General features: G+C 36.3%; 1 protein-coding gene across 2 annotated transcripts; it reads right to left on the bottom strand.

Moving 5' to 3' along the window:
• Positions 1 to 8,591, bottom strand: LOC146934544 (putative E3 ubiquitin-protein ligase LIN-1). Of its 2 annotated transcripts, none has more exons than XM_085706425.1 (15): positions 7,544 to 8,591; positions 6,542 to 6,772; positions 6,344 to 6,441; positions 5,104 to 6,264; positions 4,672 to 4,816; positions 4,248 to 4,505; positions 3,806 to 4,112; positions 3,334 to 3,461; positions 3,137 to 3,253; positions 2,568 to 2,699; positions 2,372 to 2,494; positions 1,357 to 1,467; positions 1,110 to 1,256; positions 669 to 911; positions 1 to 404 (listed from the first exon to the last, which is right to left on the bottom strand). In XM_085706425.1, exons 1-15 carry the CDS (start codon positions 8,336 to 8,338, stop codon positions 387 to 389), a joined length of 4,014 nt encoding a protein of 1,337 aa, XP_085562551.1. In that variant the 5' UTR covers positions 8,339 to 8,591; the 3' UTR covers positions 1 to 386. The 2 variants fall into 2 exon arrangements, with proteins under 2 accessions (XP_085562551.1, XP_085562552.1); XM_085706426.1 differs by having other exon boundaries at positions 7,551 to 7,715.
• Positions 8,592 to 17,680: the final 9,089 nt, after the last annotated feature.

Genomic DNA, 17,680 nt, shown 5'->3' with positions numbered 1-17,680 from the left:
AAAAGATTCTGGAAATATTTTATTGACTGATTGCTATAGTTTTATAATGAAAAAATAAATTGAAATTTGAAAAGTATATGAAAAGTGGATAATAACTGTCTTCTGTGCCAAAATTCTCACCCAACACACCCCTATGAATAAATAAAAAGAGAAGGGAAAAAGAAGAAAGAATAAAATTACAGTTTCATGCGTATATTGCAAACTAATGACATATCTACAAAGAAAATCAATCTATGTACAAGGCTTTTTTTATGTATAAACCTTTGAGCTATATACAGCCCCCAATGAACCAAAAAGGATGATTATTATTCTAAGGATTAATGAATTTAATGTTATCAAGGAAAGTTCATCTTGTCTTCCTGTATCAGTACATTGACTATCTTCTTTTAATTCATTTCCCAAGCCTGCAATAACCAGAAATTTTGCCACTTTTAGTAAAAAAAATAATTCTACTATTACAGTTCTATTTATATCTGATTTGGAAGACAGAGTAAAACTGCTACTTGGTATATACATGACATAAATATGCAAACTTTTATAGTATGAAAAGTTGGCTCAACCCTCAATCTCTTATTATTATAGATTTGGAGAAGAGGGTCGAATGCTATGTGAAATGAGAATAAAATATAACCGTTTGAAATTAAAACTTCAAGTGAAAATTTTGTCACCTGAATTTGTCCATCAGAAGTTCCAATCACCAAAATTTGTTCATTGCTGTCTAGAGCCATGCAATTAACCTTACAATTTGTACCCAACTGTAACGTGCCAACTTTAATGTGCTTCTTATCCCAAATTTCCACAACACCTCCCTTGCACCCCAAATAAATTAATTCTGAACTCACTGCCATAGCCCGCACTTCTGATCCAGTTTGCAGTGATCCAACCATGCTGTAAGTGGAATTGTTCCATATCTTGAAGTATATGTAAAACAGTCAGTTAACTATGGTATGACCATCCATAAAGTTAATATCAAGAAGCTCAAAGAATTTCTCTGTTTTAGAATTAAATATATCATGAAACCTGATGTTTCTAGCAAGAAGTAAGTATTTACATCCTTACACACACACACACACACACACACACACACACACATATAATGTGTGAGATACCTTTATAGCAGTTCCATCCAAGGAAGAGCCAGCAGCATATATAAGTTCACCATGAACTTGCAGTGCATGAATAGGATATGCTTTCCCAAGTAATCTTTTAGAACCACTTTGAATATTACTGATAGTTCCGGTGGCCAGATGTATCTCCTGAAATATGACAATAATATTATCGCAATTATGTGGAGAACTGGAGATACCATCACATTGGATTTAGGCTATATATGTCGTACTTCTTAAAACTTGATACCTGAACACTACTGTCGTGGCATCCACAGTATAATCTTCCATGAGCATGAGCCAAGCACTTCACATATTTATTTGAATTTAACAACTTGGATTCTCCATTCATTGACTGAACCTGATGAAATAGAAAAGTAATTACGGTACACAATAATGTTACTTGCTTTAGTTAATTTAAATGAACTAATTGTAATCATTTTAAGCATTAGATGGGAAGAAGATGATGAAGAAGAAGCAAATCTGTTCCGAAAATTGATGGCTTGTCAATATCCCCACTTGGGGATTTAGTTTTTTGGATACAAAATCAGATAGGAAGGAAACGATACATCATCCAGCTCAAGTATAATGTTCATGTCTGAAATTACTGAGTAGGCATTGATGATGAGAGGGAAGTAGTGTTATTTTTTAATGGCTTAAATATGTTATTCGTCCCTGCAAATAGGGGTCGCTTTAAATTTCGTCCCTGCAATCGCTAATCCTTTTTTTTTTGCCCCTGCAAAGTTTAATCAGTTAAAAATTCGTCCCCTGACCCAGTTAATGACTGCCACGTCATCAAAATTACCATAATGGCATGGGAATTGACGAAAATACCCCTGGGCTAATTTTTTTTTCATTCAAATTTTTTTTTTTCAAAATTTTGAAAATTCTTTTTTAAATTAAAAAAATCTGAAAAAATAATTAAAAGTCAAAAAACAATTCGGAAAAAAACTGTTAAAATTAAAACTGAAAAATTTTCGGAAAAAATCGTAAAAAAAATTCGGGAAAAAACTGAATTTTTTTTTGAAGGAAAAAAAAAAAAAAAATAAGCCAGGGGTATTTTCGTCAATTCCCATGCCATTTTGTTAATTTGATGACGTGGCAGTCATTAACTTGGTCAAGGGACGAATTTTTAACTGATTAAACTTTGCAGGGGCAAAAAAAAAAGGATTAGCGATTGCAGGGATGAAATTTTAAACGACCCCTATTTGCAGGGACGAATAACATATTTAAGCCTTTTTTAATTTTGCATCTGTACGGCGTACCTTGACACCAGCCCCCTGCGGAATGAAACAAACTGTGCTATTGGTTACAACTAAATTATGAATCTGGTCCTTCATATCATGCACCTGCTCACAATGTATTGCTGCCTTTCCAATAGACCAGATCTGTTATTCAACGAAACAAAATTTTTGTTAGCAGGCTGTCTGACATTGAAACTAGAGCTGCAGAAAATTTTACCTTTGCAGTTCGGTCAAGTGAACCACTGTAAAGTCTGTCACCAGGTTCTGAAATCGTCAAGTTTGTCACAGCCTTGGTATGTTCTTGGATCTCTTGCAACAGAAGTAATACGTTATCCTTTAATGTCCAGACCTTCAAAAGTTCAAAGTATTTTCCAGTAAGTTCATATCACGGTAAAGTTGCATATACAGCCAAGGATCAAACATTTTGCTAATGACCAGGTAAATATGACCTGGCATTTTTAAAGCTATTGAATCTTTCAGGTAAATGGCAAACACCTTGTCATAAAAATTTACTCCTTTTTGCAACACCTTATCTATTTTTTAATGTATCTAGCTCATGCTCACACACCCAAGTCTCCCACTAGGTAATTGCATAAATGGAGAGTTTCAGTCTGTGGTAATTTATTTTCGGGTGATTTTAAGGAAATAAATATGTAAACAACTATAATAGATAAAATAAGAAATCTATTATCTGCCAGTGCGCTATAAAAGTTATAGTTTGTTTCAATAATTGTAATCATGAAACATTAGAATTTACACGGCATTTGAAATCCTAAATTTTATTACCTTGATGCTGCCATCTGTATGGCCTGAAATAATTTTATCCTTGAAGCAAATGACAGACAGCACATCTCCATTCCCTCTGCAATCTACTTGGATTAGCTCTTTATGTCTCCAAATATCCTGTTCCGATGAAGAATTTTAGATAATCCACCAATACCAAGCCTATACTAAAAAATGGTTTAGGAATATATCAAACTTACGGTTTTAGGCTCATTCTCATCAACGAGAACTTTCAGCATTTCAGATGCCAAGGGAGAGAATCTCTTCAGCTCTCTCAAACCTTTTAAGATATCCTTAGCGTAGGAAGCAGTTAGATTACGTAAGCCATCTGAAATTTACAATATCAAGTACAATCATCATATTGCTGCTTTGCATAAACGGCATGCAGAAGTTTGAACACGTAAATCAACAGAGAGGCTCATAGATTCACCAAATATTTTCATACTTTTCAAAATAGACTAATATAGAGAAGCCAAAATAATACGATCTTATCTAAATCTATTGAATTCTGTATGAGTAATTTATGATGCTTACAGAAACTACAAATCCGATGCTATTTTCTTTCGTAGACAATATTTTATTTATTTATTTATTTATTTATTTATTGTCATCTAGCTGTTCTAATTCATTTAAATCAATGTTGTAACAATTGGCTGTGTTTCTAAAATTTACCAGAGAAATGAAGAAAGCTATTGAGAGCAAGCATAGAAAGGATTCTGTGTTCTATATCCTTAGCAGAATTTAATTTATTTACAAATGGCTTTAGCAGACAGACACGGGCTGCTCCTTGTATCCCTGTATCTGGTAGAATGGTCAGCATGTATATGAGCCACGTAGCTGATATAAAGCATGCTGAACGTAGCTCTGGAATTCTACTCTTCATGCCATCTGCCAAAGCTTCAAAAAGTATACCAAACTCGTGGCTAACTAGAACAGATGCAATTTTTCTTTCCCAATCATCTGCTGCTCTCTCTTCTTCCTGTTGATTCCGAGTATAAAACATTATTTTTAAAATAACAGACACCAAACAAACAAACAAAAAAGCTAAAATAGGAATGTCCTGGAAGCAGAAAACAGAAACTCAAAATACTTTAAAAGTTTCAAAGAACATTACTGCAGTTATTTCAATTTCTGAGAAGAAGTTGCTCATATGATCCACCTGTACATCACTTCTGGAACCTTTGTCAATACCTGCACGTTTAAGAAGGACTTCTCTGATAAGAGGCTTTCCAGAGAAGCTGAACCTCCCTTGCAGTGACATAATTGTATCAGCAGCTGCTAACTGGGTGGTAGGGAAATCTGAGTTCCTCAGGCATGAAATAAGAGTGTCTATTGCCTCTTCACGGTATATGCTCATATTTCTTGGTTCAACCTAAAAATGGCATGATGAGTGTTAACTCTATTACTGGCAAAACATCACGTTCAGTTTGGTTTAAAGGTAGTTAATAGTTTAATATAGAAAGCGTAAATAGAAATCATAAACTAGTTCCTATTTTTAAGATTTAGCTAGTACTAGTATCAGGTTCCAAGATTCATACCAGAAGATCAAGTTGGAGTAAGAGACCGGCCATGACTGGACATTGATCTTGAAGGGCTGTCTGCAAATGAATAAGAAGAGTATGCATTGTACTAAAAGGTCCTTCTTCCTTTATAATATGGAGGATTCTTTCATTGAATGTTCTCCTGGAAGGAACCAATTGAAAGCTATTGGACATAAACTAAAAAGTACATAGATGGCAAATACTATGGAGGGATCTAAACTTATTAAAGAATAAAAGATGGAAAGTAGTTAGCTTTACTATTTGATGTTATCAATGCATCAAATTTTGTGTTTTTAATAAATATCTTCCATTTCTTAACTCTTTAACCTGTCAATTAGAATATTAGATACTCTCTTTCGCAAAAAAAAAAGAAGCTAGCAACTAGTTTGGTTTGAATAATCTCGAATACGAAACAGATAGTAGATATACCTATTGAGCTTGATCAACTCAGAAAAAAATTCAACAATCTTGAAACGTTCTGCATCATTTGCATGGATGAAGCTTTCCATAATAGAAGAGAGCTCTGCTTTATCAGCAATGGTGTTTCTACATGTCCCATCCTCTTGCATGCATCTCAATAAGATCTCCACTGCAACAATCCTCTCCTCTGCCCATTCAGCTCCTAAACTGACAACAATAGCTCCAAGTGCCTTTTCAGAGAACAAAGTCTTGACAACCGAAGATGCAATTATCTCATCACTGCTTCCAATAATCTGTCCCAGTAGAAGAACTGCAGCTGTTTTGGGATTTAAACACATGTTAACCAAGTCTTCCTCTTTCTTATTGAAAACTGCTATGAGGGACTCCACTACAGCCAACTCAGTAAGAGTCACAGTGGAAGGGTTTAGGACATACAATAGCACGACAGCCTCTGTCAACCCTTTCTTGAAAAGAGCCATTATACATTCAACGTCGGTATCCACACGTGTTAGAGTTTGAATAACAGCATTGTCTCTAGATCCCATCTCAGACAGAAGGAAAACTGCTGCCTGAAGCACCTGGGGTTCAACAGAATTGAAAAGTATCTCCACAAACCCATTAATAATTGGAGGTTTTGATAGCATGCTGTTGATATCCACTCCCAGATTCCCTCCTCTCCACAGCTTCTCTATTTGAAGAACGGCCATTTCAGATTCCTGGAGAATCTCTGACATGTACAGGTTATTGATTGCACAGCGTAACTCACCAATCACCCCATCAACGGTGGCCTGTGTTATGACACTATTAGGAGAAGCTGAAGGTATTTCTGTCTTCACTACTGCCTCGGTATCTTTGCATGGACTCTCACATGTAGGCGGGACTGAACCGGGGTTGTGTTCTTTCCAGCTAGCAACTAGTCTTTTGAGCACATAATTTGTCTTAGGTAGCTTGGTGTTTTGCAGCTTCTGGCGAGTGATAGGACAAGTTATGTTCTCTCTATTGAACCATTCCTCAATAGCTTTACGTTCATATGTCTGACCAGTCTCAAGAGTCACCGGATCATCAAATATGTTACTGGTTATTGGACAGACAAAGTCTTTAGGAGGTGTTTGTTTCCCACTTCCATGTGGCGGCGGGTTTTCATAGTCTGCCATTGGATAATCTGGGGAGCTAGGAGCAGGAAGAATCCAAGTTAAAGAAAATGCATCAGACAACAAAATATTGAAGAATTGTTTTTTAATATACGTACCCCCTGGATTCTTTGAAGATGGTTTGAATTTGTTCCTTGTTTTGGCTTTGGCTTAAGCTTTGTCGAGGCTCCAACAATGCTACATTTTTGTCTTTTTCCTACAGGACATATTCATCACTTAGCACTAAAAAACTAAAATAACAAGCATAGAAAATTCAGTCCTCATTGGTTTTCCCGTTTCTCGGTGGCATCAATTACCTCATTTTCAGCTTCAGAATCCGAAGAAGAACAAAGTAAATTCTCATCTAAAGAAAATTGAGTTTCAGGGGCTGTGTTTAGATAGGCTGGTGTTGTCCAATATGTTGAAGATTTTAGGGGATGGAGGACTCTCGGAGAGACTCTTTGAGGATATAACAGTGCGAGGGAGGATATACTGCTTGAACTGCTGCTCAAAAATTCAATAGATGTATCCCTTTCGGACCACATTGGCTGCTTGAATCAGTAGAAAAGGAAAAGCAAATAAGGAAATGATCATGAAATGCATGTGCCTTGAATCATCAAACCAAATGAAAAGAAACTCCTGGTTTTCTCCACAATCACATATTCCATTCTACCTAGCTACTCCAATATCAACAGGCCTTAGTTCAAATAAAAATTTGTTTTCTAGCTATTATAGGAAACAAAGTATCACCAAACAAAAATCATCGATTCATCTGGTAGCGGAGAAAATCACGGACCATGACTATATGCACAAACAACTAACAGCAAATTTTGAGTAGTCCAATTTAAATAACATCTGCATAGTGCATAATTCATACTAAGGTTTTGCAAAATAGTAAAACATCACGAACTACATCACTATGCAATGGAATCCTCTCCAAATGAACAAAGAACCACTACTTGTGTTTGCAGAAAACATGACCCAACACACCAGTTAAATATAAGCTTTCTTTTTACAACTTTTTCCCTGCAATAGATTTCAGGAGGCCTTAATTAAAAAAGAGGCCAATAAAATTTCCAAAATTGACCTAATTCTTGTTAACTTCATTCTAGAAAATTGAACAAGAAAGCAAACAAATCCTTCACAACACTGAGTTGAGGCACAAGAAATCAATATTTAGGTTCACTTTTATGTTAAAATCCCGGTTGATAAAAAATTGAACGAACACAATGAAATTAACACAACAAACATAAACTTTTGTAAGTTGAATTGAAGAAAAGTATAAATTCGTAAACAAATAACATCAAGGACAACATTACATTATACCGTCCGTTCTCTAACTGAGGCATTTGCATTTCCTCCTTTCTATGCAATCCATCGCTGCCGTCACGGCCACCTCCTGCAGTGCTCTTCAATATCAACAACGGTGGAGTAACTTTCGCATCTTCATCTTTATTCACCAAAACCTCTTTAAAATACACAGCAAGAACCCTACAATTCTCATCCAAAACCTCTTCGTACTCCCTTTCCAACTCCTTCAGCTTTAACGCTTGACCACTGCTCACACTCGACAACAACTTCGCATAAGGCATAACCAAATCGTTGGAAACAGAGTAGTCACCGGTGTCTCCGTCGCGGCTTGGAGTTTCAGAAGCGAATGGCAAAATCCGTGTTCTCTGTTCATCGAACCATTGGAAAACAGGGAAGAGATGAAAACAAAAAAGATGATCGTAGAGAGACGGTGCTATTTCAGATCGAGCGAGTGAAGGATTGGAATGAAATATTCTGAGGAGAATGATGGCGGATTCTTCGGCACGGTTACGGAGGGTTTGAATGAGGGAGAGGAGGAAGGAGGAGAGAGGATACTCAGGGAGAGGAAGGAGAAGTTTCTCAGCGAGGGAGAGAGAGGAAGAACGAATGGCAGAGCTGGAGTTAGAAATGGCGCTTTCGAGAGCTTCTGAGGCGAGGTTGAGTTGTTTTAAGGTTACTTGATTGGTGATTGGAGTTTCGCGGTGGAGAGTTTCAATGAGGTGGCGACGGAGTTGTGATTGATGAATAACGCCGGTGATGAATGCGGTGGTGCAACGGAGGATTTGAGCTCGTGTTGTATTCATGGCGGTGGTTTTTGATCGGAATGGGAATGAGTGAAATGAGGTTTACGACGATGTTAACGGGAATAACAGTATTAACCGATTCAATTTGCGGGAACTAAAGTCTCTGAACGGGACGGCTGGTTTTGAAATGACCAATTCACCCTTATGCGAAAGTAGTAATCAGTAATAATTAGTCAAAAAACAACATTCCCATTCTGAAAGGACAAAGGTAATGGTGACACTTATTGGCTTCACGGTTTTTTGTCTAAACATTAATTAAACAATTAAACATGTATTGATTATGGTTTTGTTATGTAAAGAAAAAATGGTGCAAAAGACAAAGTTCCAACTTCCAAGTGGAATAAGTAAGACTAAAAAGAGTGGGATATTTTGGTAATACTAACCACTTTGAAATGTGGCGGCAAAAGATGAACAAGTGGGACCCGTTTTGCCGCCCAGCCGGCTCGGTTTGACTGTTAATCACGTCATGCGGTTTCTGGATTTTGGATTCATGCTTTTGATTTGGCAGAGATCATTTCTTATTGTTATTTTATGATGATGATGACTTGTAGATTGCTGGAACTTTTACAAGTTCAACTTTAATAGTAAGTATTTTTTTTGGGTATCAGTCCAACTTCATTTATGTAATTCATATATATTTTTATGTTTAAGTAGTTTAATGATGCGTGTGGAGGAATTAGAAATTTGGGATTTAAATCTTGACCTCCTTGTATTATTATTAATCCTATAACTATCCTCTAAATTGTATTTATAGGACAAATACATACTCCCTCCGGTCAATAATATAAGCAAAATTTAACTTTTTAGAAATTTGGGATTTAAATCTTGACCTCCGTGTATTATTATTAATCTTATAACTATCCTCTAAATTGTATTTATAGGACAAATACATACTCCCTCCGGTCAATAATATAAGCAAAATTTAACTTTTTAGATACATTAATTATTCAATGTATCTAAAAAGTTAACTTTTGCTTATATTAGTGACCGGAGGGAGTATCGATTAGTTGACGTTTTTACCTCATGATGATTGATGGATGCAACAAAACGATATATACAAATGAAATTTTGTTTTTCTTTAGTTAAATTCAAGCCTAAACATTTTGTGTATCAGACTTATTTTGCAATTTTTTTCTTGATTTATGATACTATCATTTTTAATTTAGTCCATACAGTTTAACTTTTTTCGTTTAAGTCTTGAGAAAGAATAAATTCAAATGTCAGTATCAATTGAGTATTTGATACTCCATGCATCTCAATATAGTAGTCGTTTTGGGTTGTATAAGGTTGGTTTATAAGGAAATAATTAGTTGAGTTCTTTTCAATATTAAAATTAGTATTCTTTCCGTTTAAAAATATATGTTGCAGTCAACCACTTCACACAAGTCATTGCATTACTTTGTCAGTTAATATCTTTAATTATCTAAAGTAAAAAAACTATAAATTTTAATATTTTATAAGTATTTGTCGAGACAAATAAAACAACATCTTAAATGCTAACATTTGTGTTTATATATTAGTTCAAAAGTAGGGTCAAAGTAAGTCATATGAATAGTGCACATTGCAAAAATGCAATATGTATTTTGAAATGAAGGGACTATCATTTACTAAAATACTCTTATTTATTATAGTTAGTGGAGTAAGTACGTTGAGTGAAATTCGATAAAGTTTTGCTAACGAGTACTCTAAGGACATTGTTTAAGGATTTCTAGTTAAGAAAATATTTATCGTAAAAGTCAAATAGTTCGATTTACAATGCATTGAATTCATCACTTTCTATAAAAACTTACTAAATTGTTAAAGAGTGTTCTTAGAACAATAATTAGTATTTCACTTTCAATAAATAAGGGTATAATGGCAGGAAAAAAATAATAAATATTACATTGATAGTATTTTAAAGTGACAATTATTTTGAGACATAAAAAATATTAGTGATAAATAAAATGAAAATTACATTTAAGGATGTTTAATTAAGGATATTCATAATGCGGTTTAGTTTGATTTGAGACTAAAAATTATCCAAAACTTAAAATAAAAAACATGCAGTTTAGGTTGGTTTTTTTTTTTTTTTTGAGACAACACAAATTTTAAAATATGTCAATAATTTGATTATATTAGCTGCAGCAATTAACTATGTAACGATTGACAATTAATTACTTTATCTTATATATTTTAAAATTAATTCATAAGTATTTACTTAAATTAATTTATTAATGAATATGCTCAGTTAATTGGGGTAGTGAATTTGTTGGAACACTAGTCATTCTAGTGAAGAAAATTGGAAAGAAAAAACACTATGAAAGAACTAGTGTGTGGGTGTGACTTAAAAATGTCCCACATTGGAGGGTCACCCCAACTAGTAAGTGTTTATATATGGGCAAAGTGACCTCCAAGGGTGTGCCCTTGGGGTACCCAATTTTGTGAACGGGTGAACGCTTACAAAATATATATATCACACGCGCGACGACGACGCCGCCGTCCGACCGGCCGGGTCGGGTCGGGCTTGAGCTTGGGTCGCGGGTTAAAAAAAATAATATATATTTTTTGTTACTTGAAAATGTTAAATTAATTAATTAATTTATTTAATCATTATCCGTAAGCGCTACGCGTAACAAATAAATTTGTTACGATCCGACCCGATCCAAAACGCGTATCCAGAAACTTCCGGATATATCCAATTAAGAAACAAAACGCGTTTGCTTAAGGATTAAGCAGACTTAATCCCCAAGTCACTCGTTTTTTGTTACAAACTCTCCCTATAAAAGGAGAGCTCGCCCCATTCATTCGGTACACCAAAATCTCACAGTTGATGCTTCCTGTGCGGTTTTCTCTCTTCTCCCTTTCGATTTTAACAAATCGTTCTTCTGCTTCTACTCCTTTCTGTCCCGTCGGTTTTGAATAGAGCGGTTACGTACCGTATCGAGTGGCTTCGATCGAACGATTGAACCATACGGTTTCGAATAGAGCGGTCACGTACCGTATCGAGTGGCTTCGATCAAACGATTGAACCATATTTTGAGGTGTAATTCTCGAGCGACTATATACTGTGCAGTATATACTCGTAACAGTGATCTGGGCTGTTTTATCCTGGAGACGGCGTGGTTGTTAGTCTACCTTGCACAAACTAGGGTAGTGCCGCGAAACGTCTTAAAGAAAGCGACCTGGTCGTGACTCACCCAGTAATTTCGTTCGGTATATTTTAAAACGAAAAACAACAATTTTAAGACGTTTCTGAAAACATGAGTACCAACAACGAAATTACTGTATCTGGAACAGCTATCGATTTCAACAAACCGTTTAAGTTTCACGGTAGTAACTTCAAGCGTTGGCAAACAAAGATGATGTTTTTTCTAAATACTAAAAAGGTTGCCCACGTCTTGAAGAATAACGTACCTGTGATACCATCGATGTCGGTTCCTATGGAAACGACTAGTAACGGTCAGACAGCAGTGGCTACAGATGCTTCTGTATCTGCAACAAATGCTGAGTTGGAAAGGCTTACGGCCGAACATGCTGAAAAGGTGAAACAGACTGAAAAGGATATACTCCTCTGGCAAGATGATGATTGCATGTGCAAGAATTATATTTTGAACTGTCTTGCGGATCATCTATATGATCTGCATCTTATTCATAAGACAGCTAAGGATGTTTGGGATTCTCTTCAGAATAAGTATAACACTGAAGAGGCTGGATCAAAGAAATTTGCTGTGAGCCGGTACCTAAACTATAAGATGAACGACGAGAAATCTGTCGAAATACAATCTCAGGAGCTTCAGAATATAGCTCATGAGATTTTTGTTGAAGGGATTCAATTACCTGAGCAGTTTCAGATTGCTGTGATAATTGATAAACTGCCCCCTGCTTGGAAGGACTTCAAGAATGTCCTTAGGCATAAGACTAAGGAGTTGTCTCTTGAAAGTCTGTTTACTCGACTTCGTATTGAAGAAAAGGCAAGAAAACAAAAACTGAATGAAGAGGTGTTTGCTGTCTCGAACAACAACACTAAAAAGAAATCTGTGGGTGCTGTTCTGAAGCCTGCTGGCAAACAATTCAAGAATCAGAACCGCCCTGCAAATAAGAATTCCAATCGGAATAAGAATGGGAACCCTCAAAGGGTCCCAAGAGCTGAACCATCAAAGAATGACCCTGCTCAACCGGTTAATTGCTACAATTGCGGACAACCAGGTCATATGGCACGAAAGTGTAGAAACCCATCCACTAGACCGGCTCAAGCTCAGACTCACTTTACAACAAATGAGGAGCAGCCGTATACTGCAATGACAACTGAAGTCAACATGGTGGGTGGATCTGATGATTGGTGGATCAACATGGTGTGTGAATCTGATGGTTGGTTCTTATTTGGCATGCACGACTCTGTCACGTTAATAAACGAATCATTTCTAATATGAGCAATATCGGTTTAATTCCTAAGTTATCTTTGAATGAATGTTAGTTTTTCTTTGAATGAATTTGAAAAATGTCAGTTTTGTAGTCAAGCAAAAATAACAAAAGGATTTCATAAATTTGTAATAAGAGAAACCGAACCATTTGAATTAGTACATTCTAATATATGTGAACTTGATGGTAATCTGACTAAAAACGGGCAAAGATACTTTATAACTTTTATTTATGATTGCTCTGATTACACTTTTGTGTATTTAATGAAAAACAAAAGTGATGCGCTTGATATGTTTAAATTTTTTAGAAATTGAAAATCAATTCAATAATAGAATCAAGCGCTATCGTAGTGACAGAGGCACCAAATATTTATCACACACATCCAATGAGTATTATAAAGAGCACGGAATCATTCATGAAACAACTGCACCTTACTCTCCTGAGATGAACGGTAAAGCGGAAAAAGGAAAAAATAGAACCTTTACCGAATTAGTAGTTGCTATCATGCTTAATTCTGGTGCAGCGCCTCATTGGTGGGAAGAAATTTTACTGACTGTTAGCTGCGTGCTAAATAGAGTACCTAAAACTAAGAACAAAATTTCTCCTTATGAAATTTTGAAGAAAAGACAACCAAATTTGTCTTACATTCGAACATGGGGCTGTCTAGCCTATGTAAGGATTCCTAATCCCAAGAGAGTCAAACTAGCCAGTAGAGCCTATGAATGTGTATTCATTGGGTATGCCTTGAACAGTAAAGCATATAGGTTTTATGACCTAAAGGCTAAAGTGATCATAGAATCAAATGACGCCGATTTCTATGAAACGAAATTTCCCTTTCTATCGAGAGATAGTGGGGGTAATAGTGGGGGCGCAAACATGAACACTACACCTGATCACAATTCAGTAATCAGAAATAGTGATGAAAACATCATAACTGATGTTACAGAACTTCGAAGAAGTAAGAGAGCAAGAACTGCTAAAGAATATGGACCTGAATATGTGGTCAATACATTAGAAGAGGATCCATCAAATCTCAAAGAAGCTTTGTCTTCCTTGGATGCAGACTTATGGCAAGAAGCCATAAATGATGAAATGGATTCTCTATTGTCTAACGAAACTTGGCACTTGACTGAACTGCCTCCAGGCTGCAAACCAATAGGTTGTAAATGGATTTTGAAAAAGAAACTGAAACCTGATGGAACTGTTGATAAATACAAGGCACGCCTTGTAGCCAAAGGTTTCAGACAAAGAGAGAATATAGATATTTTCGATATCTACTCACCAGTTACTCGAATCACATCCATAAGGGTACTAATTTCCTTGGCTGCTGTTAATAACTTGATAGTACACCAAATGGATGTGAAAACTGCTTTTTTGAATGGTGAGTTGGAAGAAGAAATCTATATGGAACAACCTGAAGGTTTTGTAGTCCATGGACAGGAAAGCAAAGTCTGTAAGTTAGACAAATCTCTGTATGGTCTAAAACAAGCCCCTAAGCAATGGCATGAAAAGTTTGACAACTTAATGATTACGAATGAGTTCAAAGTGAATGAAAGTGACAAATGTATCTACTACAAGTATGACAAAAACATTTGTACTATCATATGTCTATATGTAGACGACCTACTCATATTTGGGTCAAACATTCCTGCCATAAATTCTGTGAAATCACTGTTGAGTAACAACTTTGATATGAAAGACCTAGGAGAAGCTGACGTAATTCTTGGCATCAAGATTACTAGATCAAATAAAGGAATTTCCTTGGATCAGTCTCACTACGTTGAGAAGATATTAAGGAAATACAACTACTTTGATTGTAAACCTGCAAGCACACCCTATGATCCAAGTGTAAAACTTTTTAAGAACACTGGAGATAGTGTTAGACAAACTGAATATGCGAGCATCATTGGCAGTCTCAGATATGCCACTGATTGTACTAGACCCGACATTGCTTATGTCGTGGGACTCTTATGCAGATTTACAAGTAGGCCAAGCAAGGAGCATTGGCATGCTATTGAGAGAGTCATGAGATACCTGAAAGGGACTATGACATTAGGACTGCATTATCAAAAATATCCTGCTGTACTTGAAGGGTACAGTGATGCAGATTGGAACACCTCGTCGGATGATTCCAAAGCGACCAGCGGCTATATATTTAGCATAGCTGGAGGAGCTGTTTTCTTGGAAGTCTAAGACAGCAGACCATTCTGGCTCAGTCCACAATGGAATCTGAGATGATAGCACTAGCTACTGCTAGTGAAGAAGCAAGTTGGCTAAGATCCTTGCTAGCTGAAATCCCTTTATGGGATAAACCGTTGCCAGCTGTGTTAGTTCATTGCGATAGTACCGCGGCTATTGCAAAGATTAAGAATCGTTATTACAATGGTAAGAGACGACAGATAAGGCGAAAATACAGCACGATTAGAGAGTGTATCTCTAAATGGAGCGGTTAGAGTTGATTTTGTACGTACGAATGAAAACTTAGCTGATCCTTTGACGAAAGGACTTAATAGATAGAAAGTCCAAGAAACATCCAGTAGGATGAGACTAATGCCTATAGCCCACGAATGATGGTAACCCGACCTATATGACTGGAGATCCCAAGATTTAGGTTCAATGGGTAAAAACAAGTCATGAAGTGGTAGAACATGCTATGAGAGAAAGAATATAGAAAGCATGATCCTGCAGCGAAAGAAGGATGAGGTAATAGTAACTCTTAATGAGATCTATACTCTATGTTGAGTGGGGTACACAGCTACAGGAGTACCCTTGATAGACTCACCTATACGAATGTGGAACTTAGGCCGGTCCTATGGAATTTTGAGGCAGAATTCCTAGAGCATTCGTTAAAACCGGGATACACGTGCAGGGCCTTAAAACGCACGGGCTTTTAGAATACACCTATGAAAAGGTTTGTGTGTGGATTCTATGTCTGAGATAGAGTTCAATGCTGTAAGCAACTCTTGTTAAATCAGAATACCTTCCACTATGCAAAGGTTCAAGTTGTTGGCGACACCTTTGTATATTAGCAGATCTTATGGAAACGTTTTACGTTATTTCTCGAAACCATTTTGAAGTCAAGTGGGGGATTGTTGGAACACTAGTCATTCTAGTGAAGAAAATTGGAAAGAAAAAACACTATGAAAGAACTAGTGTGTGGGTGTGACTTAAAAATGTCCCACATTGGAGGGTCACCCCAACTAGTAAGTGTTTATATATGGGCAAAGTGACCTCCAAGGGTGTGCCCTTGGGGTACCCAATTTTGCGAACGGGTGAACGCTTACAAAATATATATATCACACGCGCGACGACGACGCCGCCGTCCGTCCGACCGACCGGCCGGGTCGGGTCGGGTCGGGCTTGGGCTTGGGTCGCGGGTTAAAAAAATAATATATATTTTTTGTTACTTGAAAATGTTAAATTAATTAATTAATTAATTTAATCATTATCCGTAAGCGCTACGCGTAACAAATAAATTTGTTACGATCCGACCCGATCCAAAACGCGTATCCAGAAACTTCCGGATATATCCAATTAAGAAACAAAACGCGTTTGCTTAAGGATTAAGCAGACTTAATCCCCAAGTCACTCGTTTTTTGTTACAAACTCTCCCTATAAAAGGAGAGCTCGCCCCATTCATTCGGTACACCAAAATCTCACAGTTGATGCTTCCTGTGCGGTTTTCTCTCTTCTCCCTTTCGATTTTAACAAATCGTTCTTCTGCTTCTACTCCTTTCTGTCCCGTCGGTTTTGAATAGAGCGGTTACGTACCGTATCGAGTGGCTTCGATCGAACGATTGAACCATACGGTTTCGAATAGAGCGGTCACGTACCGTATCGAGTGGCTTCGATCAAACGATTGAACCATATTTTGAGGTGTAATTCTCGAGCGACTATATACTGTGCAGTATATACTCGTAACAGTGATCTGGGCTGTTTTATCCTGGAGACGGCGTGGTTGTTAGTCTACCTTGCACAAACTAGGGTAGTGCCGCGAAACGTCTTAAAGAAAGCGACCTGGTCGTGACTCACCCAGTAATTTCGTTCGGTATATTTTAAAACGAAAAACAACAGAATTAATTCATTCTTTAACAAGAATGCTTAATTGAGATAGAGGAGTAATTATTTACTTATTTTAATTAAACTGGGGTAGAGTATTTGCTTAAAAAAATAGGGAACATGTGAAAACGCTCAATTTACAAAATAATAGAAAAATTAAAAAAAGAAAATGGTAAAAAGAAAAAGACACAATTAAATCCGAATTGTGTGGTTAAGTGAAAAATTAGTCCGAATATACTTGAATCAAACACAAATTTTTTGTGGTTTTTTGTTTGAGTTGTTTCTGTTAATGATTTTATATTAGACTGGTTCAGTTTTAAACATTTATAGTTACATCCAAGCTCTCATCAATGTCACTCTACAAGAGTTAAATATGATTCATTAAATTTGGAGCAAATAGCGCCTACCTCCCTTGGGTTTTATTAAAAGACACCCCTCTAGTTTGAAAAAAACATTCACCTCCCTTAATAATTTCATGAGTGAGGCACTTTCCCCCTTCCATACCAGCATCCCTTACTTTTCTGTTACTTTTCACAGGGCACACCGAAATCTTTCCCTTCATCTTCATTCACACTATAACATAATTGAGATTTAGTAACACTTGAAAGCTATTACTAAATCAAGAAAAATGTTACTAATTAAATTTAGTAACATTTAAACAATTGTTAGGTAAAGCACTAATTAAATTTAGTAACATTTAAACAATAGTTAGGTAAAACCCCTGTTACTAAAGAGCTTTAGTTACATTTTAGAGTATTATCTGTAACATTTAAAAAAATGTCGCAAAATGTTACTTATAGTAACACTTTTTTAATCACCGGTAACAATAAAAAAATGTTGCATTTATCATTTCTGAGAAGTTGAAAAAGTGTCGCAAAATTGTTT

Source organism: Medicago sativa, chromosome 4 (genome assembly GCF_051527215.1).
Source record: "Medicago sativa cultivar Bolivia chromosome 4, Bolivia_mono, whole genome shotgun sequence".
NCBI classification, from domain to species: Eukaryota; Viridiplantae; Streptophyta; class Magnoliopsida; order Fabales; family Fabaceae; genus Medicago; species Medicago sativa.
Note: the sequence above shows the minus strand (reverse complement) of the source record. Positions and strands in the feature narration are given on the sequence as shown.

Coding starts and splice junctions, on each gene's coding strand:
- LOC146934544 (XM_085706425.1), bottom strand. CDS start 8,338: ATGAATACAACACGAGCTCAAATCCTCCGTTGCACCACCGCATTCATC. Junction 3,254..3,333: donor ATGAGAATGAGCCTAAAACC/GTAAGTTTGATA, acceptor TCATCGGAACAG/GATATTTGGAGACATAAAGA. Junction 2,495..2,567: donor CACTTGACCGAACTGCAAAG/GTAAAATTTTCT, acceptor GTTGAATAACAG/ATCTGGTCTATTGGAAAGGC.